This window comes from Panthera tigris, chromosome X (assembly GCF_018350195.1).
Source record: "Panthera tigris isolate Pti1 chromosome X, P.tigris_Pti1_mat1.1, whole genome shotgun sequence".
NCBI classification, from domain to species: Eukaryota; Metazoa; Chordata; class Mammalia; order Carnivora; family Felidae; genus Panthera; species Panthera tigris.
The window spans coordinates 111,748,259-111,776,062 of NC_056677.1; the positions used below are offsets into that span (position 1 = coordinate 111,748,259).

Sequence of the window (27,804 nt, forward strand, 5' to 3'; positions counted from 1 at the left end):
AAATGGCAAGACTTAATTCTTTTTGATTGCCAAGTAATACTCCATTGTGTGTGTGTGTGTGTGTGTGTGTGTGTGTGTGTGTGTGTATACCACATCTTCTTTATCCATTCATGCGTTGATGGACATTTGGGCTCTTTCCATACTTCGGCTATTGCTGATAGAACTACTGTAAACACTGAGGTGCATGTGCCCCTTCGAAACAGCACACCTGTATCCCCTGGATAAATACCTAGTAGTGCAATTGCTGGGTCGTAGGGTAGTTCTATTTTTAGTTTTTTGAGGAATCTCCATCCTGTTTTCCAGAGTGGCTGCACCAGCTTGCATTCCCAGAGAATATTCTTCTTTTGATTTTTTTTCAGCTATTAAAAAAAATGTATAAAGCATTCCTAGTTTCAGGTCATACCAAAACAGGTGGCAGGCTGGATTCAGCTGGCTGTACATTGCTAATCTCTGGACTAAGGGATCAGAGTGTAGAGAACGTAGCCAACTCTTTTGAGAAGCTCATCGCCGAGGGGGAGAAAGAACTAGTGCGATAGTGGAGGCAGGTGTAGACAAAGGCCTGTTTCTCAGAAGAGATCTGGAAGTGGTTTGGGAGAACAGGAAGACCAGTTTTTGAATAAATCAGTCACAGGGATGAAAGGTACAGCATAGGGAATGTAGTCAGTGGTATTATAATAGCGCTGCATGGGGACAGATGGGAGCTACACTTGTGAGCACAGCATAACGCATAGCCTTGTGGAATCACTGTGTTGGGCACCTGAAACTAACAATGTAACCTATGGCGTATGTCACCTATACTTCAATAAAAAGAAAGATAGTGGACAAGGAGCCATTGCAAACAGTGGAGAGAGATGATTATCGGACTAGATCCTGGAAGAGGCAGGAAGGAGGTCACGGAATGCGGAGTACAGACTGCAGTGTAGGTGGTTTCATCAGGGAGGAGGAAGCACCTCTTTCACCTGAGGCTGGAGGAGAGAAGAAAGGAGGGGCCCTAACCAGATACTTAAGTAGGTTGCGGGGTAAAGACGGTGAGGAGTCTTCTTGAGGGTCTTGATTTTCACAGTGAAAAAGGAGGGAAGGCTCAAAGGGGCTACTAAGTTTCTGGGGCCTGTAAACAGAGGCAGAGTCTGGGGCTTGAAGACATTTGCTTTGTGTGGTCAGGGAAGCAGTCTGTGACTTTGGTGTTTTTCAAGTTCCCGACACTAAAAGAATGATTTGTGCTGAGGCAAAACGGCCTGGGATTAGGTGGTTAGGCCTGAAGAAACAGGTAAACTAATTTTCTTGGTCTTCTGGAGTGACCAAGACAGGTCTGGGGATGGGGCAGTGGGGAGACCGGGAAGGATCCTCACCTGGGCTTCTAGCTTCTCTAAAGTCTAGCCCTGCGTGCACAGGGCAGTGTGGTTAGGCTGGAGCCAGGGTATAGCGGACAGGCAGCCACGAGGTTTCTTGGGAATGCTGACGGACACAGGTACTAAGAGGAGAAAATGGGCTCAGAGTCCCTAGGATAGTTCCTGATGCGACAGAGCCAGAATTTGGAGTTGAACACCTGTTCTAGGCCTTTTTTTTTTTTTCCCAGCTCACTATCCTCACAGAACTTAAAGAGCTGGTTAGTGGAAGTGAGTCCAAAATGGGGTATCTTGGAGTTGCCTGGATGTTATTTGCCTTAGCAAGGAGGTTATATGGCCATGAGATTAAAAAAAAAAAAAAGGAGTTTGAGAATCAGGACCTCTACTAAGCAGAATAATAGGAATTGGATACCATTAATGGTATGAAATGGTATGAACATTTTCAGAAAGCATTCAGGTCTGTAGTGGGGGGAATGAGCTCATTTCAAAGCAGTTCTAGTTTTTGAGGGGCACCTGGGTGGCTCAGTCTTAGGTTCGACGTCAGACTTCAGCTCACAGCGCTGATCTCACGGTTTGTGGGCTCGAGCTCTGTGTTGACAGCTCCGAGCCTGGAGCCTGCTTTGGATTCTGTGCCTCCCTTCCTCTCTGCCCCTTCCCCGCTTGTGCTCTGTCTCTCAAAAATAAATAAACATTAGCTTTTTTTTTTTTAAGCAGTTTTAGTTTTTGAGTTTGCTAGGTCCCTCAAAAGGATGTGTGCTCAGTGTCCAACCCGTAGAGGGGTGAAGGGAGGGTGGCAGATCAGAGTTTGGGATTTGTAGTTCATTCACGTAGAGGTAGAGATGAAAGTCCAGACTGTAATAGAGAAGCCCATACAGACTAAGGTGTGATCTGATACGTATGGGGGAAAATAGGAAGAACTGTGGATTTTCTGGTGTGCCAGGTCGAGAGGCTGAGAGTAAATGCTCTTTGAGGAAGAGAGACGAGAGATGGTGTCAAAGGTGACACCAGTTGGGTGAAATGTGCGTTAAGACAGCGTGCAAAAGGTGCAAGAGGATAGGGAGAAACGCGCCACACCTCAAAAGATTTCTTCTTTGGGAGGGGAGAGGAGTGCTTGGAGCTCAGGTAGATTTGAGCACACACCGATTGGATCTTCTTTGCGAGACTGATGAGTGTCTCTGCACAGGTTCCTGACGTGAACGATAACTCGTATCTCGGGTGGTTTACGTGTAAGGAAAACGGAACGTACCGGCACACGCATATTCCTTGCCTTTGAGTCGATTCTTTTATGAGCTACTACAGTGTTGTTGTTTTTCCCAGTGAGGGCTGAACAAGGAGAACCCGATTTAAATGAGATGGAGTTTCAGGCATCTCCCAAGGGGACAACTTTTTATCCAGTTAAGAGACACCGGGGGACAATATTGAGATGGCTCATGAAAGCTCGAGTCCCCTGAGAGCTATAAGGATAGGACCAAATAGACCTAGCGCGATCTGCCTCGGCTTGATTACGCCCAGCTGAGGGTTCTTTTCCAGAAGGCCGTGGAATAGATTCGACAGCCTTTCGTTCCGTGGCAGCACCTGAGGGTGCGCGTCCTGGGCTGGGGGGAACCCGTGCGGTGGAGACCCGAAAGACGAAGGGATGGGGCCGAACCAGCCGGGAGTGTCGCGTCCCCTTTAAGGGCGGCGGCGGCGGCGGCGGCGGCGCCGGCGCCGGCGCGCGCTCCGACGGCTTCCCTGGGGCCCCGCCCCTTTCCCGTGAGCCCTCGGGGAGTGGTCCGACCGCGGGCGGCTGCGGGTGAGGAGCGGGGCGGGGGGCGGGGGGAGTCATGGCTCGACGCGGCTGGCTGCGGGCGCCCCTCAGCCGCGGCGGCGGCGGCGGCGGCCCCGGGGCCCTCAGGCTCATGCGGCCGCTCTGGTTGCTCCTCGCAGTGGGCGTCTTTAGCTGGGCCGGGGCTTCGGACGGCGCCGGCGGAGCGGCGAGAGCCATGGACGAGGAGATCGTGTCCGAGAAGCAAGCCGAGGAGAGCCACCGGCAGGACAGCGCCAACCTGCTCATCTTCATCCTGCTGCTCACCCTCACTATTCTCACGATCTGGCTCTTCAAGCACCGCCGGGCCCGCTTCCTGCACGAAACCGGCCTGGCTATGATTTATGGCAAGTGCCTCAAACCCATGTCCGCCCCCTGGCGCTCCCCCTTTCTCTGAACGCCGGCTGCTTCGCCTCCTCTCCTGGCCCTGCTCGGCCTGTGTTCGGCTCCCTTCTGATGCCTTGTATTTTCTGCCTCGCCTGCCCCTCACCCCCGTTTCTCTGCCTCACCTCATTTCCTCCTCGGCCTCGTCCCCCGTTTTCTCTGCCTCGCACCCCCTTTCCTTTGCGTGTCCACACCTTTTTTCCTTCGACCCCACCCCCTTTTTCTTCCACGCATTCCACCCCCCCCTCCCCTCTGCCTACCGAGCTCGGGACCGGGACCCGGGACTGAGGATGGGAAGGGAGTGGGTGCGGTGTCTGGGATTGGGCTGGGGACTGGGGGAGGGGAAGACAGCCTAGCAATCCATTTCTCTGGGTGTCAGTTTGTTTAAGGTCCATTGAAGCTGCAGTAGTGCCTCTGCTGCTCAGAATCTGGCGTCCTCTTGGAGCCAAGAGTCCACCTTTACCCATCACCCCCGCTCTTGCTACGCCCTGTCCTTTCGAGGTTGAGAATGAAAACCTTACTCCCGTGTAGCCCTGAACGCGAAAGAAGCTATAAAGAAGGCTTAGGGTATTTTTAATGATGTCCTGGTTTATTGTACTATGCTTGTAACATCTGAATAGTATACGTGCGGTCGACCCTCCTCATCTAGGCGTACCGAGGTGAGGACAAGGAAGAGTTAAAGATCTCCCAGCGCTGTGTTGTACTATAGGATGATCAGGACAGTTCAGCCCAACAGTAATTAGGAACACCACACATAGGCAGTATGGGTGACGCTGGTGGCATGAGGTTATTGACCGATCGTTGAGTAAATGGCTTCAGTCCTTGTGTCTTCGTGTGCTTTCTTTCTGAGATTTATTTACGTATTTTTATATTTTGGTCTTGAGAGTAGGGCAAAGCAAACCATGGGCTCACAGGCGTTTTGGCCTGTGCAGAGGCCTCATGAGAGGAAAAGATACATATTGCCGACTGTCTTAATGTGGTCGTGAGGGTATATAGACGGCTGAAAAGATGAGTGCAGTCTGTGAGTGAAGATTATCTTCACATGGAACAAGCTTACACTGATGAGCTTGTTGAGCTTTGTTTCCGGACTCGCAAATCGGTAGAAGCAGCCTTGGCACAAAAAGACATTTCTCCACGAGCCTCCCCACCCCCCCCCCCCAGCCGTTTCCAGTCCATACAGACTTCTGGAATGTGCATCTCAAGGGTGGCCCAACAAGGTAGTTGTGTGCATCAGGAAAATGCATGAACTCAGGCTTCTTTTTCATTTGTAAGGTAATAAAATGCTAAGCCTATGTGCAAGTATCTCTGCTCCCTAGGATTCTTGGGTTTTAGACATATTAGCTGGTTTTCATATTTCGTATTTTTTTGCATTTTATTTACAGCACCCCTTAAGCTAAATTGGCCAGATAAGCTACACATCTCTGTATAATTTCTTGTATAACAATGTAAAATCAAATGTATACATGATTTATTTATATTTACTGCCCTCAACAAACATTTGCTAGGCAGCCAACTATGTATTAGGCACAGAAAATACAAAGAAATCGATCCCCACCTTCAAAAAACTTTGCTTTCTTGGGCAGACAGGCCATATAAACACAATAATGGCATCTTAAATTTAGTTAAATGCCAAATGAGTATTATGGTGTTAAAATAAGGAACCGATCACAGAACCCTCTTCCCTCCATATGGAGAGAGAGTACAGTGTAGTGGTTAAAGGTGCAAGGCTTTAAGACCAGAGGTCTGCTAATTTTTTCTATAAAGAGTCAGATAATAATTCGTGTTGATTTGGTGGGTCACATATGTCTCTGTGTCTCTGTTGCGTTTTCTTCTTTTTGTTTTTTTCTTTTTAGAAACCTTTTATAAGCTTACAAAATGTAAAAACAGTTTTTAGCTCTCAGGCCATGCAAAAACAAACCATCACTGTAAGTCACCAACCCCTGCTTTAGAGCCAGACCTGGGTTCCTGTACCACTGTGCCATCTGTTCTGCGTGATCTTAGAGTCCCCTACCCTCTTACACTGTCATCTATAAATCGGGAAAAATGATAGTTGGATTATTGCAAGGAAGAATTGTTTTTAGCTTAGTACCTGACCCCTAAGTAAATGTTCAATAAATGATAACTGTGATACTATTGTTACTGCTCTTATAACTGCATTTTCTCAGGTTAGGCTCAGAACAGTTCTTTTAATTTCTCTTATAAGAGGCAAACGTAGTGGTTTCTTTCTTTCTTCCTTCCTTCCTTCCTTCCTTCCTTCCTTCCTTCCTTCCTATCCAATAAGGACTTAGAATTGCCCTGGAAACATTTGCTCCTTGGTAGTTGATATCTTTAACCTCCTCTAACTCTTGAGCTAAATTGAAAGTGGGATTACTGACTGCATTTCCTGGTGTGTCTGAGTTAGTGAAAGGTGATGGAATACCTTAGCATTAGTATTTTGTGAAGGAAAAACAAAGGTATCCCTTGCAGAATATAAAGTAGAAGGATTTTGGGCTTGGTTTGCCACGGCTTGGCATTCTGTAGCCGGTTCCATTTTCTCACTATGGCAATGGAGGCTATGGATGAACAGCCTCCTGACTAATTCCCAAGTCTAACTTGAGAATAGATGGGATTGGGTCGAAGTATTTTCAGTGCCATGGAAATTGATGTTTTTAAATCCTAATTACTGTCTGCCATTTACTTTTTCTTATGACTCTTATACCATCAGAGCTGTTATGTTAATATATTATTTTAAGACCTTTATTTTTCAGCTTGACTTCCAGATGAATAGGCTCCTTACTCTGGGAATATCCAGCCCTCCAAGATTCAGCCCACTGATAGTTTTATTTCTGTGATGTCCGTTTAGCTACCTAAATCCTGGAAAAATGCTATTTAAAATAAGCCTCTCCTTTATATTTTTGAGAGTCAAGAATAAAAAAAGAAAAAAAAAGCCAATATGGTCAGTTTCTAGATTGTAATATAGCCTAGTTGCTTACAGCTACAGACACAGTGTGAAAGCACCCAAGTGTTCTATTCATTGGGCTCGCTTGCTTAAGAAGCTTAAAAGTGAGTCACCTTTAGTAAAAATTGTCAGGGTAGTTAATTAAGTCTGAAAAGTGATCACCCACTGTAGTGTGCTTACAGATTGTATAAAAAGCAAGGGACAGGGAAGAAATGTTTTGCCTGAAACTTATAGTATCCGGGATCCTACACTTAACTGATGTGATTCATCAGTAAATATTAAGTGTCTTTGACGTATGAGATGTGACGGGAAATACAGATATGAGTCATCATCCCTGCCCACAAAGCACTTACGATCTAGTGCCTTAATAGGTAATGTTTGTTGAGCATTATAACACACTCTACAAGTATCATTTCATTTAAAGCTCCTAACAACCCTGTGAGATGGGTACTGTTATCTTTCCCATTTACAGGTAAAGAAATTGGGGCACAGAGAGGTTAAATGACCTGCCTGAAGTCACATAATTTGTAAGTATTGAGCCAGGATTCAAACCCAGTCAGCCTGGCTCAGAAGCCCCATTCTCTTAGCCTGGAACCATATTGCCTTATATTGAAGAGATAAAGCTTAACTGTAACGATAAACTGGTTAGTATTCTCATTACTACATTTGAGAAAACTGAGGTCCAGTGAGAGGTTATCTACCCTAAGGTCACAGACTAGAACTTGATAGAGCCAGAATTAATACATCTATCTGACTTTCAAACTTGTGCTTTTTCTCCTACATCGTACACTATGCTGTACTAAATTTCATGAGATCGGATACGTAGAAAGATAATACTTACAGTTGTAAGGGTTTTGGAGGTGGATTGTGAGAGAACGGAGACCTTAACCACTGAAGCAGTTAGTGGTGAGAGCCAGGAGATGATTAGAAAATTAGAGAGGCTTTGGAAATAGAAAAACCAGATTTCCATGCTGGTTTTTATCACTTAATGCCAAATACTGTTGGGCAAATCATTTATCCCCATTTTAGTGATGAGGAAACAGTGACTGAGAGATTCATAATAGTGTGGACTGCATAAGGTTATGAGGATCAGATAATATATGCAGAAAGAATTAGGATGGAGATTGATTGACTCAGGGTGCTAGGCGAAAGGATTCCCTTGGAAAAGAGGTTGATCTTTCCCCGAGAAGGCGGGGGGGGGGGTGGTTAGGGGAAATGAGCTAATGTTGACATGGAGAAGCATGGAATTGAGGCAGTGTACATCAGATGGCCTATAGCTTCTCTGAAAAGTAGGCAGTGAGATTGAGGATCTGAGAAGGAGGGTCAAGATTGGAAGAGCTACTACAGGGAATGTGCTAGAAGACAAAAAAATACACAAACACATGTAAAACTAACCAGAGGCTGGCAAAGGCCTTGCCCTTTTTTTTGGCTGTCTTAAAGTCGAGTTGACTTTTAAAACAAAGTCTAACAGCATTCTTCAAGAAGTAGATAAATGTTATATATACACATACACAGATATGTGTATATAAATATATATGTACCTACATACACTATGTGTATATAAATATATATGTACATACGTACACTTGTTAATCTGTAGAAATTTTATCAATTTTGGCCACACTTAATATCCCAGTGATGTTCCTTCCGTATTTTTGACTATCAGAGACTTCTAGTGTGATAGCTTGGGAAAATGGGCTGAAATCTATTAGAAAATCAATTTCCATTGATGGTGAGACCTATACGGTGTTGTGGCTTTGGGTGATACTGAGTTCTTTATCCCTGGGAGGGGTTCCAACACAAGAGGGTCAAGAATGTATAGGAGGGGTGGGGCCTCTCTGTTTTGTGAAAGATAGCGCTTTGTGGTTGTATTCTTTGTTGCCTGTTAGTGGTGATTTTAAATTTCGTGATATCAATATTTTTTTGTGCCTCTGTGGGAGGCTAGAAGTTTCCGCCTTATCCCTTTAACAAAGCCCTCTTTTTGTGCACTTTCTCTTGACTGAGAATTGCTTTAACTCCGTGATGATGATTTGACCTTTCACAGAACCCCAATTAACTTGAACTGTCAACTTTATTCAAAGAAATTCCAGTTTTTCAGATGTCTGATGCTGTAATAAAAGGATCTTGATTTTTTCCAACCTAAGTAATTATTCTCCTCACTGAAGTTTTAACTGCCAAAGTGTGTGTTCCAAATTTGTCCAAGCGCTGAGCCCTCCTCAGGGCACCCACCGACATTTCAGCTTTGAGTCAGAGTGCAATAGAATGGGTAGATACCATTCCTTACACAGTCAGGCTTAAGGACTTGGAAAGAATTTGTACTGCTGTTATTATTTGTAGTAGCTTAGCTTTCATTTTTGCACATACACATAAGGGGGTAACTTTTTCTGCACCTCTTAATTAGGTCTTATGGGATAGTAGACAAAAGAGCTCTTACCGTATCATGTAGGCAGGATGACTATGGATCTATAGCCTTTTCTCACCCAGGCTGTGTTTATCAAACCCAGTTGATACCCAGCCATCACTTTTTGGTTTTTAGAGGTGGGCTATTTTCACAGTGTATCTTTCATTGTTTTAATTTTTATTTTTAATTTTTTTTTAAAGTTTATTTATTTTGAACGACAGAGAGAGTGAGCATGAGCAGGGGAGGGGCAGAGGGAGGGGGAGAAAGAGAGAATCCCAAGCAGGCTCCGTGCTGTCAGCACAGAGCCAGATATGAGGCTTGAACTCCCAAGCCATGAGATCATGACCTGAGCCAAAATCCAGTTGGATGCTTAACTGACTGAGCCACTCAGGCTCATTTTTTAAATTTTTAAATAAGAGCATACTTCACTCATTTCTTGCACCTCCCACCCCACCTCCTGTCTCTGGCAACCACCAGTCTGTTCTCTGTATCCATGAGCTTGGTTTTGTTTTGTTTTGTTTTGTTTTTTGATTCCACATATAAGAGGTATCATAATGGTATTTGTCTTTCTCTGTATGATTTATTTCACTTAGCATAAGTGAACCTCTTCAGGGTCCATCCATATTGTTGTAAATGGCAAGATTTCATTCTTTTTTATGGCTGAATAATATTCCTCTGTGTGTGTGTGTGTGTGTGTGTGTGTGTGTGTGTGTACATACCACATTTTCTTTCTCCATTCATCCATCGATGGCCATTTAGGTTATTTCCATATCTTGCCTATTGTAGATGATGCTGCAGTGAACATGGGGGTGCATATTATCTTTTTGAGTAGTGCTTTTGTTTACCTCCGATAAATACCCCAAAGTAGAATTACTAGATCATATGGGAGTTTTATTTTTAATTTTTTGAGGAATCTCCATACTAGTTTTCATAGTGGCTGCACCAATTTACAATCCCACCAGCAGTGCACAAGGGCTCCCTTTTCTTCACATCCTTGCCAACACTTTTTATTATTTATCGTCTTTTTGATCTTAGCCATTCTAACAGGTATGAGGTGATCTCGTCATGGCTTTAATCTGCATTTCCCCATTTCCCTTATGCTTAATGATGTTGAGCATGCTTTCGTGTACCTGTTGGCCATCTCTATGTCTTCTTTGGAAAAATGTTCAGATCTTCTGGCCACTTTTTAATCAGATTTTTTTTTTTTATTGAGCTATATGGGTTCTTTATGTATTTTGGATATTAGTCCCTTATCAGATATATGGCCTGAAAATATTTTCTCTTTCGTTTATTTTCAATCTGAAACTTTGTTAAAACTTTTTAAAAGGTCGAGATCATCGTAATGTGTAGTAGTTATTCATTGCTGCTCACTTTAAAAAACGTGTGACTGTAATTTGCCTCGGAGAATCCCTCATCTCTGCTCCCTCCCCACTTCTTAGCTCTTCTCCTCTGTCCCCATTTCATCACTTCCCACTCTGGTCTGACTTTTGCCCCTACCACTCCACTGAAACTGCCCTTACCAAGGTCACCTGGGAGCTCCTTGTTACCAAACCCAATGGACACTTTTTAACACCTGTCTTCCTTGACTTTGCTGCAGCATTGACTACATCACTCCCTCCTCTCTTCTTCCTACTCCTGTTGCTTTTCCTTTTTAGACGCCTCCATCAGTTGCCCCTCCTCTACCAGCTTCTTCATGTTGGCTATTAAATGTTGGGATAAAGCTCTGGGCGTATATCCATTGTCCTCTTCCCATTTTATTTGCTCCCCAGGTAATCTCAAAGGCACCTGACTTCAGCAATCTCCACTTGAGACCCCGTACTTCCTTGAGCTTCAGATCCCACATACTCCACTGTGCATGTGTCACAGGTACATCAAACCCAGCATGTCCAAAACAGAACTGTACGTTTTCCCCTGTGATTCTTTTCCCTTTCTCACAGAATGGCCCTGTTGCTACCTGTCTGGTCGCTCAGGCCAGCTTACCCACCTAGTTGCCAAGTCAGTTTGGCTCCCAGTCTTTCTCCCAGTCTCCCTTCCTCCTGGTCTACTCAGTCACTGAATCCTTCTAAAGGATAATACCTTCTAAAAATCTTTCTCTGTCCCTTTTTCTGCTCTCTTAGATTAAGCCCTAAGCTCTTAGTGCCTGAATGACTGCAGTGGCCTTCTCTCTGGCCTCTTTGAACCTCCGTAGTCTAGACCAACCATCTCTTTCTAAAATAGAAATCTGATGTCAAGCCCCTGTTTATTTATAACCCTTCTATGACTTCCTTTCGTTTTCGAGATACAGTCTAAACTCTCTTCTCCAACTTGCAAGGTCTTTTATGACTCAGCTCTTGCCGATCTTTTACACCTTAGCTCTGCCACTTTATAACCCAGCCATACTGAGCTACGTGTGATTCCCTGAATGGGCTGTGTTCTCTCGCTCTTCTGTGACTGGATGTGTACTACTGTGCCTCCTACCTGGAAAACCTCTTTTACTTGTTTCCTTGCTTAGGTGACATCTTTGGAAAGGCTTCCCTATTGTCCCACTTCCTCAGGCTTGGTTAGGTACCTCTTTTCTGTTTTTATAACACCTTGTATAACACCTTGTGCTGTAATTGTTTATTTTGTCTGTTTTGCTAACTGGACTGAGGGCTACTTGGAGGAGGGACCTTGTTTTCATCTCTGAACCCTGGGGACCTTCTCAGCACAATACTCTGTTTATATATATTAAAAGGATGGTTGGCAAGTTAGTGTGAAAGGCAACAGGGAGGTAAAATGTGATAGTGGTGTGCTGTACATCTTGGAGTTAAGCAAAGATCCAGAAGTTTGAGTTCAGTTTGCAGTTGAAGTATATCTATACAATAAAGTATTATTTGACCATAAAAAGGAATGAAGTTCTGATACATGCTACAACATGGATAAACCTTAAAAACATGATGCTAAGTAAAGAAGGCAGACCTACAAAGTCGCATATTATAGGATTCTATTTGTATGAAATGTCCAGGATAGGCAAATCTATATATAGGGAAAACAGATCAGTGATTGCCGGGGCCTAGGAGTTGAGGGGAGTGGAAATGACTGCTAATAGGTATGGGGTTTCTTTTTGGAGCAGTGAAAATGTTTTGGAATTGGATGGTGGTGATCAGTATACAACTTTGTGAATATACTAAAAGCCACTGAATTGTGTGGTTTAAAAGGGTAAACTTTATGGTATGTGGATTACATCTCAGTAAAGCCATTATTAAATCGTTTGATCAACGTAGATTTTATTTGTGCACACTTGAATACCAATATGATGATCCAAGAACAATTCTAGCAATATGTTGATGTCTTAGTGCCAGGCTGAGAACTTCTATTCCGTGTTTTGATTTTAAAGCACATGTTTTAAAATTACAATCTGACCTTTTAGTGGTAGAAGAACTGGATCGATCCACAAATATTATTGACGTTCCAAATTGTTAAGTGTGTATGGTTTGGCCAACCCGGTACTGTAGGGTTGAGTTATTTCTCAATAACTTGAGAAATGTTGTGTTTTGTTTAACAGTCTTGTGAATAGGCGGATGGAGGGGGAGGTGGTAAACATATTTCTAACGTGATCACACTGTCCATTTGGGACACCTTAGAGCATATTCTGTGTGCAGGTAATTTGAAGGTGTTTTTTCATTTTGTTACATTCGTCATCACTTACTTCTTGTTGACTTAGAAAGGCAGTGATATATGCTGTACCCTAGGGAATGTTTTTCCCTCTTGTCCCACTGGAGTATATGAATATTGGACTCAGATTTGTGAATTGAGTAATACTTTAAAATATAACTGCGTTCAGCCTAAAAATTGGTTCTGAAGCACAGGGGACTATCATAAGAGTTCTTTTGCTCTCAACCCAAAGGTATGTATGGGGTATAAAAGAAGTAGTCTTTGTCCTAGAGAAGAGCTTATATGGTTCTTTTATTATTTCCAGGTCTTTTGGTGGGCCTTGTGCTTCGATATGGCATTCATGTCCCAAGCGATGTAAATAATGTGACCCTGAGCTGTGAAGTGCAGTCAAGCCCAACTACCTTATTGGTAAATGTTAGTGGGAAATTTTATGAATATACACTTAAAGGAGAGATCAGTTCACATGAACTCAATAACGTGCAAGATAATGAAATGCTTAGAAAGGTAAGTTCTCAGTTAAAGGGACTATTGGGATTTTTTAAAAAAGTGTATATGTAACTAGCAGCAAAATGATTCAGGAGAAAAATTTATAATGAATTTTTAATGATGTTTAAAATCATCTGTCTTTTAAAATGGAGAAAGATCTCAATTAACAAACGTAATGCTAAGGAAATGGACATCTGTACATTTCATTTTCTGATTGAGGCTAAGTACTGTAATCCTTTTTGTTTCACTGCATGATGTTTATAATTGTAATAAATGGTTACCAGTATTGACTTGAGCAGAATTCATAAGCATTTCTTTCAATTTGCAGATGGTCTTTAGAGTTTTATCGTACATCAGCACATTGAGTAATACCTAAAATATTCCATTAATATTTCTCTGAATTCTTTCTTGCTTTGATTGTATTCTATACTGAGGACAATTTAATCTTTCTTTGATTCATAATCTGGCACAACTTCAGGGTCCCCATTCTGAGTATCAGTTATTGTACCATGCTGTGCATAAAGCTTTATGTAGGAGGCTGTGTTGCAGTCTTGCTCCCAGACATTCCTGGAGCTGCTTTCTCCTGTCCCCATCATAGTCCCCCCTCCCATGAAGCTTCTAAGGGCTTCATCGCGCATGTCTCTTTTTTTCCGCCCACCCTTGGCCATTTGCCTCCATTTCTGTCTTCTGCATGGGCAGGATTTGGCTCTCATAGCTACTTGGTTGTGGTCCTGACCATCTTTAATGCTTTTTAAAATTTCATACGAACTTCATTTACTTTGCAGCAAGAGTTCTTTCCACCTGCGGAAAATTTCAGTTCCTTAAAAGTTCTAGTAAATAAAATTTTAGCATGGGCTATGTGTGTAGCTGCTTTCTGTTCATGTCAGATCCTACCGTAGCCTCATGAACAGAAAGGGGTGCCTGTATTATTATAAGGAATAGATATTAAAAGAAATAGGCTGTCAGAACTAGAAATCTTAGTCTCACAGAAGTATTTTAACTGTAATATTATGCTATATATTTTTAGGGATGTTCCCTATGTAAGAAGTCTGTTTCTTCTTGCCAGCAATAATGCCATACCCCCAAATTTTGTTACCAGTTTGAGGTCTCTTTTATTTAAAGCAAAGATATGTTCATGTTTTTTTTCCCCATTTTAAAGATTTTTTAAATGTTTATTCTTGAGACAGAGACAGACAGAATGTGAGCAGGGGAGGGGCAGAGAGGGAGACACACACAGAATCCGAAGCAGGCTCCAGGCTCCGAGCTGTCAGCACAGAGCCTGACGCGGGGCTTGAACTCACCAGCCGTGAGACCATGACCTGAGCCGAAGTTGGACACAACACACTGAGCTACCCAGGCGCCCCCCCCCCACCATTTTTAAGATTTTTAATGTCATAGTATTTTTTTAACATTTTTTTATTTTTTAAAATTTACATCCAAATTAGCATATAGTACAACAATGATTTCAGAAGTAGATTCCTTAGTGCCCCTTACCCATTTACCCCATCCCCCCTCCCACAACCCCTCCAGCGACCCTGTTTGCTCTCCATATTTATGAGTCTCTTCTGTTGTGTCCCCCTCCCTGTTTTTATATTATTTTTGTTTCCCTTCCCTTCTGTTCATCTGTTTTGTCTCTTAAAGTCCTCATAGGAGTGAAGTCATGTGATTTTTGTCTTTCTCTGACTAATTTCACTTAGCATAATACCCTCCAGTTCCATCCACGTAGTTGCAAAGGGCAAGATTTCCTTATTTTTGATTGCCGAGTAATACTCCATTGTATAAATATATATACCACATCTTCTGTATCCATTCATCCATTAATGGACATTTGGGTTCTTTCCATACTTTGGCTACTGTTGATCGTGCTGCCATAAACAATGGGGTGCATGTGTCCCTTCGAAACAGCACACCTGTATCCCGTGGATGAATGCCTAGTCGTGCAATTGCTGGGTCGGAGGGTAGTTCTATTTTTAGTTTTTTGAGGAACCTCCATCCTGTTTTCCAGAGTGGCTGCACCAGCTTGCATTCCCATGTCATAGTATTTTTTAATGTTTATTTATTCTTGAGCGAGAGAGCGACAGAGAATGAGTGGAGGAGGGGCAGAGAGAGAGAGGAAGACACAGAATCCGAAGCAGGCTCCAGGCTCTCCAGGCACAGAGCCCGACATGGGACTCAAACCCACGAACTGTGAGATCCTGATGTGAGCTGAAGTCGGAAGCTTAACCTACTGAGCCACCCAGGTGCCCCTAATGCGTGTATTGTAACACGCTTTCCACAGATAGGACTTAACAGATTGCTCCGACACTGTCTCCTTTTCGTTTGGTTGAGAAATAGAACAACAGCTATCCTATATGAAATATTTTGCAGTTACCACAGTAATATTCTTGCCTTTCACCAGTTTAAAATTAAATCTTTTTTCTTTTTGATAATTTGATAATGTAATACGAGGTCTCCTAAGGGAATTCATCTAAAAGAACTCTTTATTTTAACAGGTTACCTTTGATCCAGAAGTATTTTTCAACATATTGCTTCCTCCTATCATATTTTATGCAGGATATAGTCTGAAAAGAGTAAGTGCTTTTGTATTTCATATACTTTGAACGACCTTAACCTCCATGGGCTTTTTCATCTTTGTCACTTCAGAAATAGGCAGTTCTTTCCAGGTTTCCCTCCCTTCTCTCCCTGCTGAAATTTATGCCTGCACAAAAATTCTTTCTCTTACTTATTTCCTTTAATGAATAATGCATTTAATATTAGCAAAGCAGACTAGAATAGAAAGCCTTTTCTTTTTCAAATAATTGGTAAGTATTCTAACGCACTATAACTTTTTTTTTTTTTTTGTCAGAGACATTTCTTTCGAAACCTTGGGTCTATCCTAGCATATGCTTTTCTTGGAACAGCAATTTCTTGTTTTGTAATTGGGTAAGTACTTGAAGGTTAAAACATTTTTTATCCTTCAAATTATACTTTTTAAATAATGCATATTCAATTTTTGCGGTATTGTGTTCCTGAGTGTGTCTAAGGACCTTTTTCAGTAAAATGTATTCACATAGATATCAAGTTGTTTGAATTTTCCTTAAGGCCAAGGTATTACCATATTTAAATGGCATGAGTTAAATTTGCGATTAGTCACCAAGTACTACAGTAGACCCATCTTCTTAGGATATTCTAACTTCTGTAACAGTTACTGTTTTCTCTAAAGTAGAAATGTGTTTATTGACCAGGTCAATAATGTATGGCTGTGTCACACTGATGAAAGTGACCGGACAGCTTGCGGGAGATTTTTACTTTACAGACTGTCTGCTCTTTGGTGCCATTGTATCAGCAACTGACCCAGGTATGTGTCCACGAGAGGGGAGCTTAAGTTTTTAAGTACTTACGGTACCATGTTTTGCCAGCAAAACGGTGTGTGTGTGATCCTTCCTTTAGGTGTAGAATTCATAAATTCCCATAGTATACTTTCCAACTGTGGAGGAAAAAACAAAATGTATGGGCCCTTTTGGCTTAAACATACATTTTGTTTTTATTTTATTTTATGACTTTTGCTCATTAGTGGCCCACAGTTTGATGCTATTTAGATGAGGGCTCTAAGGCCTTTGCTTCAGAAATTCAGGTTGGTTCTATCTTTAGTAACTGGGTATTTGGTGACTATGAACTAGATTAGTTAAAATGGGTAATAATAGTATATTCTTTCAAGCTTCGGGAAACCATTTCCTTAAAAATCTAATGTTTATATTCAACTATCTGCATTTAAGAGTAAGAAAAACAGTTTTTAAATGATTGTTAGAAGGCAGTTGTGTGGGGTACCTGGGTAGTTCAGTCGGTTGAGGGCCCTACTCTTGATTTCAGCTCAGCTCATGATCCTAGAGTCATGGGATTGAGCCCTACATTGGGCTCCATGCTGACCATGGAGCCTGCTCGAGATATTCTCTCTCTCTCTCTCTCTCTCTCTCTCTCTCTCTCTCTCTCTCTCTCCCCCTCTCTCCCTCCCTCTCTCCCTCCCTCCCTCTCTCTCTCTCTCTCTCCCCCTCCCTCTCTCTCTCTCCCTCTCTCCCTCTGCCCCTCTCTCCCATGTGCACACTTGCTCTATCTCTCTAAAATAAAAAAATAAAAATATCTATAAATATGTATTAAAAAAGAAGGCAGTTGTGCCTCTATAAGCGTGATTTGGCATCATTGGTGGGCCTTACTGTACATTAAAGGATTGGTTTTACAGCTATGAAATAGTTTTGATATGAGCACAGCTGGAGAATGAATGTAATTCTATAGAGTTAGTTTGTAGCTTTTGTGATACAGTACTGGTGAGCCTCACAGCTACATTCACATTAGGAATCTAGAGAATATGCACACTGGGGGCACCTGGGTGTCTCAGTCGGTTAAGCGTCCGACTTTGGCTCAGGTCATGATCTTACGGTTTGTGAGTTCGAGCTTGGCGTCGGGCTCTGTGCTGACGGTTCAGAGCCTGGAGCCTGCAACGGATTCTGTGTTTCCCTCTCCCCCCATCCCCCGCTCACACTCTGTCTCTCAAAAATAAATATTAAAAATTTAGAGAATATGCAGGCTGAAGACGTAGCAATGGGAACGTAGACTGCAGTTTTTGAACTCAGGATGCAGGGTTTCTTGTACTAGGCTTTAGAACCTTGGCAGAGGTCTGTTCTGTTTTACTTTTTGCCCTTGTTCATTTACTCATCTACTTTAATTGTCATCCGATACAATTCAAGGTATGATCTTAAGGTTAACTCTGAATTCCTGTGTTAACTGATAACACAGGGAATTATATTACAGGAAGTAGGAAAATATGTTCTCTATATGAGATAATTTTATAAAGCTCAGAGGGCATTTTAGAGAGGCGTTTGTGTAGTTTAACATTTTTAAAACTGAAAATCAAATTGCTCCCTTAAAGACAATAAAGGCTGCCACCTTACTGTTTAGAGCTGCACGCATTATCAGTATGAAAATAGGATGGTTTTTGCAAGGAGCCAGTGGTCTCTCTTTTCTGGGTCCTTTTGCTTGGAAGCAAGGTCCTCGACTGCAATGTCTATGAGAAATCTGAGTCAATTGGACTAGCTACGTTACTTCAGTCTTCCGGTTTTGTTTTGGTTACAAAATATTGCCAGAATGGCTCTAGCGAAACTGTTTTGCTTATATTAAGTTGGACAGTTACATCTCTTCTGAGTTATATAGGCATTTGCCCCTATAATAATTCTGTTATTTTATAATTGTATACTTGTTAGAAGGGTGAGCTGTAAATCCTCTTTGCAAAATTCTTCAGCACTGCTTTTGCCCTCCTTTTCTCCTCCTCTTGGTAAGCTTTTATCTCCATATATTCCAGATGAAATGCTTTGCAGTAGAAACTACATCTTTTAAAATGGAAGTTTCCTGTTTTGTTGGTTGGCATTTGAAAGAGCTATCCCATCTCTGGTTATAATATTCTTTCATGTGTGCTCAGGTTTGTCTAGGGAGTGAGCTGTATGTGACTCAGCAATCAAAGTTATAATGCAACTTCAGTCTCCTCTGATTTTCTAAGAATTCTCATAGAATTGTTGCCTAGAAGAAGGATTTTTTTTTTTATCTTCTCAAGCTGTAATCGTCTGATCATTGGCTTCTTATTAAATTAAATATAGAAGCTATAACTCTGGTCATAAATTTTATCTCAACCAATACCAAACTTGTGCCTTTCACTTCCTACTGTCTTGGCTAACCCAGTGTGTTTGAAATTTGCAAGTCAAATAGAAATGAGTTGTAAGTCTCCAAAGAAAAAAAAGAAATTTGCAGGAAGAGATGCTTTTCATAATACCCTTCTTCATCAAAGATTAATGATTGCCTGGTCTGTAAGAAATTTTGTATATATTCTTTATGGAAAAGAAATATACAAGACAAGAATATTAGCATTTGCATGACACATGTAGGTCAACTCAGTCCTCCAAGCTAATTTCAGCTCTTTGTAAGATAAAGGAGATGTTGCAGGTACACAATTAGGGAAGAGAGAAGTATCGACATGAACTTACCTAATCTTTAATATGGTAAGAGAATGTTTATTGGGATTGGATCCTAAGAGGTAGAGATGAATTTCTAAGTAACCATTATATAATCACGTGTGGAGACGACTATGTTATATTTGTAATATCTGAATATTCCTCTGACCCTTTCTACTTGCTAGTGACTGTCCTTGCCATATTCCACGAGCTTCAAGTGGATGTTGAACTCTACGCACTTCTTTTTGGGGAGAGTGTCCTCAATGACGCCGTTGCCATAGTGCTGTCTTCGTAAGTGTTCTTTTTTCTTACTATATTCTGTATATTCAATGTCAGGGTACTAGGAACCACAAGTTACTTATTGAATAAAGTGCATTATGAATGCAGACATTTGAAAGAATGAGGCTTTTGTTTCCTCTTAAAGAAATACATACTTACAGACAACATGGAAAATTCCAGGAAGAAAAAGGAAGAAAAAATGATATGTCCTCCTCACACCTAAAGACAGTTACTATAAAGATTCAGGGTACATTGCCTTTTATTTTTGTTTTGTATCCGTGCTATTTTTACACAGTTGTGATTATGGCGTGTATATAATTTTTTATTCTTTTTTTTAACATTATAATATGAATGTTTCTCTTTAAATTAAATTTTGGAACAGATAATATATTTACATGGTTCAAAAATCAAAACCGTATAGAGAGGTGACGTAGAAAAGTCACATTCTTACTCCTGTTCTCATCCACCTCTCCCCCCAGCCCCTGCTATGTAACCTTTTTTATTAATTTCTTGTGTGTCTTCCTATGTCTTATACAAATGCAAATACACATATGAATAAATATTTTTATTTGCCTCTTAGTTCTTATTTTAAAAGCATGATAAATATGTTCTATACCTAGCTATCTCTCATGCAACTATATCCTGGAGATCTTTCCATATCAATACAGAGGGTTTACTCATTCTATGTACTATACTATGAACTGTATTATAGTTTATTTAATCAGTCTCCTATTGCTGGAAACTTAAGAGTTTTCAGTCCTTTGCTATCCCAAGCAATGCTGCAGTGACTAACCTTGAACTCACCTGTTTTATACGGACAGAGGTATATTAGTGGGATAATTTTCCAGAAGTGAGATTAGCATGTTAAACGGTAAATACATTTGTAATTTTTTTTTAATTTTTTTTAACGTTATTTATTTTTGAGAGACAGAGCATGAGTGGGGAAGGGGCAGAGAGAGGAGGAGACACAGAATCCGAAGCAGGCTCCAGGCTCTGAGCTGTCAGCACAGAGCTCAACACGGGGCTTGAACTCACGAAGTGCGAGATTATGACCTGAGCCAAAGTCAGACGCTCAACCGACTGAGCCACCCAGGCGCCCCAATACATTTGTATTTTTGTTAGACATTGCTAAATCGCCTGTCAAAGAGATTATGCCATTTTGTACTTTAACCATTGAATTATGGGAGTGCCTGTTTCCTCATAGCTTCACCAACAGAATATTTGTCAAACTTTTGTATTTTTGCCAATTTGATGATTGAGCAATCTCTTGTTGTAGTTCAAGTTGTATTTCTCTTCTTTAACATAAGCATTGCAGAAACATTTGTTAATTTTCAGAAGTGCCAAATAATACACTTTTTAAGGACAGTTATTGAAATGAGCAATATTTTAATCTACTTATAGAAATTACTATGCATGTTATTAGAAGTGTTTGCAGGTGAATGAGTCTAAACCTCTGAGGAATTCAATCCTGCCAACCCACTCCTACTAAGCAAATACCTAGCCCTGTAAACAGTTGCCTTTACTCCAAACCATCTAGTGGGTGGAGGCCAGGGATGCTGCTCAGTATCCTTCAATACACGGGACAGCATTCACCACCTAACAGATAATTCTCTGGCCCCAAATATCAATAGTGCCGGGACTAAGAAACCCTGGTGTTCTAACCAAGATCACTTTTACATTGTTAACATTGAAATTAGTATCACCTACTCTTTTGTATTCTATCTTTTGTCATTATTTATGATAATAAAATTAATACGTTTGTAACAAAAATTTCAAAGTATTTGACTTAGAATGGAGAAAATTCCTGAAATTTCAGCTCTCAGAAATAACCACTGTTAAAGTTTTCATCCAGACTTTTCCTTTAGGATAATAAAATGCATATAAATATGTTAATAATTTTTAAACAAAAAAAGGCATAGCACTAAACATATTCTTCTATAACTTGCTTTTCTCATTTGGACATTTTACTACATTAATAACTTCTATTATCCTATTGTATGGATACACCACAAATTTACCTCTCCTATCCCCTATTAATGTGTGGTGTTTTCTAATACATTATTGTGAATGGCACTGCAGTGAACATATTTATGTGTAAATTTCTATGAATCATTATGGATATTTCTGTAGGATATTTTTTAGAAGTAGAATTTCTAGGGGCGCCTGAGTGGCTCAGTCGTTTAAGTATCTGACTCTTGGTTTTGGCTCGGGTCATGATCTTGCAGTTTGTGAGTTCAAGCCCCTCATCAGGCTCTGTGCTGATGGTGTGGAGCCTGCTTGGGATTCTATCTGCCCCTCCCCCACTCAGGATAAATAAACTTTAAACATTTTTTTAAAAAAGAAGTAGAATTTCTAGGCCAATGGATGTGACCAGTAAAACATTGAGAGGTGGTCCTATTTCCCTCTAAAAACAGATCTACTTTGAAAGTTGCACAACATGTAAAAGGAGCCACAGGTATAGTAATGTAGTTTCCAGGAATGTAGCACAAGAAAATAGTCCAAAATTTGTAAAAAGTGTAAATATGCTCTTTCACATTTTTGTTTAGAGTAGCAAAAATATCAGAAGCAACTTTTAAATATCTAACAGTGGGGAAATGGTTAAACAAATCATTACATCCATCTGGACCATTTTTGAAGTCTTAAAAACCATGGTTAGAGAGACTAATAGTTTATGTCATTGTCGGATGAAGAAGCAGAATTAAAAACCATATATTCCCTATATAATTACAACTAAACATGAAATAGCACACGTGTAGCAAGTAGAGGGGAAAGAAATAGAGAAGGCAAATAAGACAGCTCTGTCAGGGCAGTAGAACGAAGGAATGATTTTTTCCCCCTAAATTGTACATTGTATTACTTTTAGGATTAACAAAAGTATTTATAGGGGCGCCTGGGTGGTTCAGTCGGTTGAGCATCCCACTTGGGCTCAGGTCCTGATCTCACAGTTCGTGGGTTCGAGCCCCGCATCGGGCTCCATGCTGACAGCTCAGAGCCTGGAGCCTGCTTTGGATTCTGTGTCTCCCTCTCTCTCTGCCCCTCCCCTGCTCACACTCTGTCTCTCTCTGTGTGTCTCTCTCAAAAATGAATAAACATTTTAAAACATTTTAAAGGATAAAAATATGGCTGCCTCAAGATAAAGTAATATTTGTGGAAGAGATGAGCTAGGATATCAATCCAGAGGCCAGTGTTTGACAAGAAAAAATAAGCCTCTCGTGTGTTCTCAGCCCACCATGCTTTCATGTGTTCCTGTATATTTTAGTGATTAAAGAACAAAATCATGATTAGTGTGAGTCTTGAGTTTACATGAACGAATCCAGGGAAAGCAGTTTTAGGAGGCATGGCGTAGATATTTTTTTTTGTTCCAGCCAGCATTTTGAAAGCTGTCACCAGGGAGAAAGAAGATTGTAGCAGCAAGATTCTTTTCTCCAGCCAGCTGCTACATTTTCCTGTTCCTGTGTGGTCAAATCTCATTTCTGGTGGTGAGGCCCTTTATGTATGGGCAAGATAGCATGACATTAGAGGCCATTTCTTATTTATTAAAATAATAATTTTTTAACCTAACTGGGGAGGCATGAGAAGAACTTGGTATACATGGTGTAGCAAGCCCATTTTTCAGCCTTGAACCTTAAAAAAAACACACACACACACACTGCAGTAACCACAGGGAGAATTCATTATATATTCCTAGGAATGTGTTTTTTCTCCTTCGTCTCTTTGACATGACTTATATGATATCTTTGAGTCTAGACTTTTTATAAAAACCCTCGGACTTCAATTAACTGAGATGAGAACTGATTTAGTAATGGTAGGTACTCTCGCCAGACACCTGCTGGCAACAGTGATTTTCTCCGCCATTTCTGTTGGGCGACTGTTCTAAAAAGAAGCATTTTTAGACCAGGTTTGGACTGTAAGTTCAAGATGGAGGGCGTCTCCTGTAATTGTCTGTCTTCGCTTGTTGCAGAATGACTTTTCTTTCAGAAGTTTGAGGTGGAGATCCAGCTGGGCAAGCTAAAAGTACGGTCAAGTGGATTCAAATTCCTTGGATGGACTTTCAGGCCCATTTGCCTGTAAAAGTCCATTTCAGTGAGTGAATGGATGTTAGGCATAGGGCCCATTCTGGTATTCTAAAAGTCGACAGGGAAAACAAAATGTGACCTGGTTGAGTACTGAACAGTATTGAGCAGTATTCTTTATATTCTTATCCCTCTGCTGGAAATAAGTGGAATTTTTCATTAGTTTCTTCACATTAGTGTGTCAGGGCTTGTAGGCACTGAGTGCTAGTAAGTCTTAAACAGAGTCCTGAAAGAATAGTGCTGCACAGGATGTTGTCGCTGAAGGAAAAGCCTTGGTGCAACTTCATATAGAGGACCGTAAAACATTCTGTCTCCTGAAATTGTCATTTACATAAAAGCGGAGTTTTCTTGCTAGTTGCATCCACCACAGGGCATTTTGGTAACCTTTTGTCCTTGTTTTGGCAATTCGAATAGAAAGTTTTTGTCCTCTCCCCCACAACCCCCACCCTGACCCCAATTTCATCTTTCAAGCTCTACTACACCAGATGATGTATTTATTTATTATTTTTTTTTTACATTGTTTTTAAAGTAAAACCTGCTTCTGGAAGTAAAAACAATCACTCTTTTGTAGCTCAATAGTGGCATACCAGCCAGCCGGAGACAACAGCCACACCTTTGATGTCACAGCCATGTTCAAGTCCATTGGGATTTTCCTTGGGATCTTCAGTGGATCTTTCGCAATGGGTGCCGCTACTGGCGTGGTGACAGCTTTAATATCCTTTTTTTAATTTTCCTTGTTAACCTAACAAAGTGGTTGAATACTGTATTCCATGGTCTCTCCTAATTCCATAATTGTCACTGTGTTATAATTATTAACCTTATAACCAAGTACTTGGCTTGAAAACGTTAGGCAGTCATCTTTTCCGATAGATAAATAAAGGAATTTCATCGTTTTGCATTCAGCTCCATGCCCTCAAACTTTCACTCAAAGAGTCTAATTAGAGACAGTGACCCCTCCAAGATTGTAGACTAAATTGATATAAGGTAAATATATTTCACAGAGCCTCAGAGTATTCTGCACTACTCTTCGTTTGCTCTTTGTAGAATAGGACGAATAGAAATGTGCGACCACGATGCCTATTGAACAAAAGTTCATCTCAGCTCTTAACCGATTTTAACCTTCTGTTCCAGAGTCTTTGGCATTGCCACCAGTCTGCCACTGGAAATGTTGGGCAAGCCATTCTTATGTTCGTTCAAAAAACACTTCCTGATTGCCTCCTGCATGCCAGATGCTACGCTCTGGGCATCAAAGATGGACAAGACAAATGTGGCCTCTGCCTTCCTGGTGCTGCCTGTATAGGAGCACCGACATTTCGCCTGTGGACCTTTAGTGTAGGAAGGTGGCAGGTGGGGACAGCAGGGAAGATGAGTGGGACTAGATGACCTCTAAAGAGCTTCCAGTTCGAGAACTGTAAGATATTTTTATATAAAACAAATACTCTTTGGGGCACCTGGCTGACTCAGTCAGTAGAGCGTGTGACTCTTGATCTCAGGGTTGTGAGTTCAAGCCCCACATTGGGTGTAGAGGCTACTTAAAAGTAAAATCTTTTAAAAAAAATTTTTAAATCTTTATTTATTTTTGAGAGAGAGAGACAGAGTGTGAGCAGGGGAGAAGCAGAGAGAGAGGGAGACACAGAATCCGAAGTGGGCTCCAGGTCCCGAGCTGTCAGCACAGAGCCCGATGCGGGGCTCAAACTCACGAACCGTGAGATCGTGACCTGAGCCGCAGTCGGACGCTCAATCAACTGAGCCGCCCAGGCGCCCCAAAAGCAAAATCTTAAAAAAAAAAAAAAAAAAAAAAAAAAAAAAAAAAAAAAAAAAGAAACTTTTTTCAAGGATCTGTAAGTTTGCTCTACTTCAGCTTTGCGCTGGAAGGGACTCGTCTTATGGCTTTTTACAGGTGAACTGAGGCACAAAGAGACAGTAAGATGTTCTGAAGGAGGAACCAGTATCACTGCCCGTTAACAATCTCCTTGAGGGTAGGGAGTATATCTTGTTAGGAATCTTTTTGTTGTGGTGCACAGTTGTTGAAGCGAATGTAGACTCCAGTCTGAGATTTGTCACAGGTCTACACAGGCCCTTCTCCCCTTGACTAACAAAATACTTTTGAGATTAGTATACGTGGGTGACGTGCCTCAGTTGCTTCATCATGGACTACTCTGCATCACAGAGGTGCTAGGGGATCAAATGAACATGAAATCTCATGGAAATGCCATGTTCTGAGTGAATGTAAATCGCTGTAATTACGGAAGCTGTCTTGCTTCGGGTTGCAGATTTATAATCAGAGCTGGCATGTTGTGTGTCTGCTCTGTCACTCCCGTCTCTGCCTGTCCTTTATGATGTGGTTTCCGGCAAGGCATGCGATACCCATAAAACGATTGGATTGACAAAACTGCGGCTTCCTCACGGAAGCAAAGACTGCTGACTCCTCAGTATGACGCTCATTTTAAGAGTTCCTTCGCTTTGGTGCCTCCTTATTCTGTGACTTTTGTGTTAGACTGGAGAACCCTTCTTGCGTGGTTGCCTTGCTTCGACTTTTATTTTTTTTTTCTAGTCGCACTTCTGTATCACGAGATCTTGTTATCAACCTTGACGGTCTTACGTGACAAAGTTCACCAAATTACGGGAGTTCCATTTGTTGGAGACAGGCTTGTTCTTCTTGATGTCCTGGAGTACTTTCCTCTTGGCTGAAGCGTGGGGTTTCACAGGTAGGGTCCTTGCCCCTTTTCATTGTAAACGTTCACAGGGAGTGACTTCAGCAGTCATTTTTTTTTTCTACCTGTGGGCAGAGCTTCTAATATTTGAACAAACTCGTTAGGGTTGGGATTTACGCAGTTACTTCATGGTATAAAAAGAAAAGATTTTTAACGGAAGTGGTTCCTCTTAACAAAGTAAGTGACAACTGGAAATTCCAACACTGAGCATATGATCTTCTGTGAAGTAAAAGCCTCACTCTGAAAGTCGGGAATTCTCCTTTGATGTGAACTTGGAACTTGTTGTCTTTATAGGTGTGGTTGCAGTGTTGTTCTGCGGCATCACACAGGCCCATTACACGTACAATAATCTGTCCACAGAGTCTCAGCATAGAACTAAACAGGTAAGACAAACTTTAGTTTGTGAATAAACTTTTCCTCCTTGCAGCAAAACAGGAGTCTTTTTTTTTTTTTTGTTACTGAAAAATCATCTTTAGTTGGTTCCAAACAATGCCTATTCATTTCAGCTTCTCTCACTTTGACTCTGGAAATCGATGGGGGTTGAAGGGTGGCAGCTCTTAGGGTAGAGATAGTTCAGCAGAAAAGCGAGGGGTCATTAGTATCGTGGCTCCAGCGATCAGTTAGCTTCCTTTCCTTGTTTTCCTAAGAGGAACGTTTTGGAAGTTCGTTCAGGTCTGACTAGAAGTACCTCCGGGTGATAGAAATAAGGTTCATTTCTGACCCGACTGGGTCTGCTGCCGGGTGACCCAGAGAAGAGAAGATCGACTTCCTTTCAGGCACTTCACAGCCGCTGTGTTTCCAGGAACGTCAGCTACACCAGTGCTTGGGTTTCCCATGGTATTGAATGATCAGTTGTGCAGGGTACCTGAAGGGAGTTCTAAAGGAAATAGACGTAGGGTTTTCTAGTCTTACAAAGTGTATGGAACGAGTGGATGAACAATATGTAATGTCTGGAATAGAAACCAACGCATGCCCGATTATGGTTATATCGAGAAATCGAAGCTTTCCGTTTTCCCAAATGATTAGAACACAGTGAGATTACCCGGGAAAGGACTCCTCTGATAAAGCAGGAGCAGATGTCCTAATTCTTTTTTTCTTTCTTCTGGAGCCAGAAATGTAGCATATGAACCTGTGCTTTTTTCTAACTCCTCAAGAGATTAGACTTTTCTTCCCCAAGCATATGCACTGGGGCTACAAATCCCTTTTACAAATTCATTCACTTCATTAAGTGTAGAGAAGAAAATCAGCTGGGGTATTTGGCATTTTTTCTAGGCAATGAGGTGGGGAATTCAGAAACAACAAGGCAGGAGTTTCCAGTCTTATTGGTGATATGAAGCTTGTATAGCAGTAAAAAAAAAAAAGTCCCAGATTAATAGAACTTCTAGATTCTGTGTTTCAGATGATATGTCCTACAAGAGGTCAGAGAAGTGGAGAGAGGGTTTGAGGCCTGAAGAGGCGGGAAAACTATCAGAGAAGAAATGGTACACCTAGAAAGATAGGAAGGATTCAGAAAAGCCTAGAAAAAGCATAAGCATAAGAAAAAAAACCCACAGGGAAATAATACCAGCAAAGGTGGAAACAGAAAGTAGGTAACCTTAGCGAATAGAAGCAGCGAAGTGTGGCCCCGGGGGTTGGCAGTCAATGACCAGACCTGCCTGTAAGGTCTGTGAGCTGAGGATGATGTTTACATTTCCCCAGTGGTTGGAAACAGATCGAAAGAAGAAGAATATTTTGTGACACATGAAAATTATATGAAATCCAGATTTCGGTG

The 27,804-nt window shown here is 41.4% G+C and overlaps 1 protein-coding gene across 4 annotated transcripts in view; it reads left to right on the top strand.

Moving 5' to 3' along the window:
- Positions 1–3,103: 3,103 nt before the first annotated feature.
- Positions 3,104–27,804, top strand: part of SLC9A6 (solute carrier family 9 member A6) — a 53,939-nt gene continuing 29,238 nt past the window's right edge. For 2 of the 4 annotated variants that reach the window (XM_042974150.1, XM_007098490.3), the window contains exons 1-9: positions 3,170–3,497; positions 12,811–13,010; positions 15,485–15,562; positions 15,838–15,914; positions 16,217–16,329; positions 19,153–19,258; positions 23,891–24,032; positions 25,922–26,027; positions 26,328–26,416. In XM_042974150.1, coding sequence (XP_042830084.1) covers positions 3,170–3,497; positions 12,811–13,010; positions 15,485–15,562; positions 15,838–15,914; positions 16,217–16,329; positions 19,153–19,258; positions 23,891–24,032; positions 25,922–26,027; positions 26,328–26,416 — 1,239 coding nt within the window. Of the gene's footprint in view, positions 3,139–3,169; positions 3,498–10,642; positions 10,740–12,810; positions 13,011–15,484; positions 15,563–15,837; positions 15,915–16,216; positions 16,330–19,152; positions 19,259–23,890; positions 24,033–25,921; positions 26,028–26,327; positions 26,417–27,804 lie in introns of those variants that run through there. The other 2 variants (XM_042974148.1, XM_042974149.1) reach the window with 2 other exon arrangements.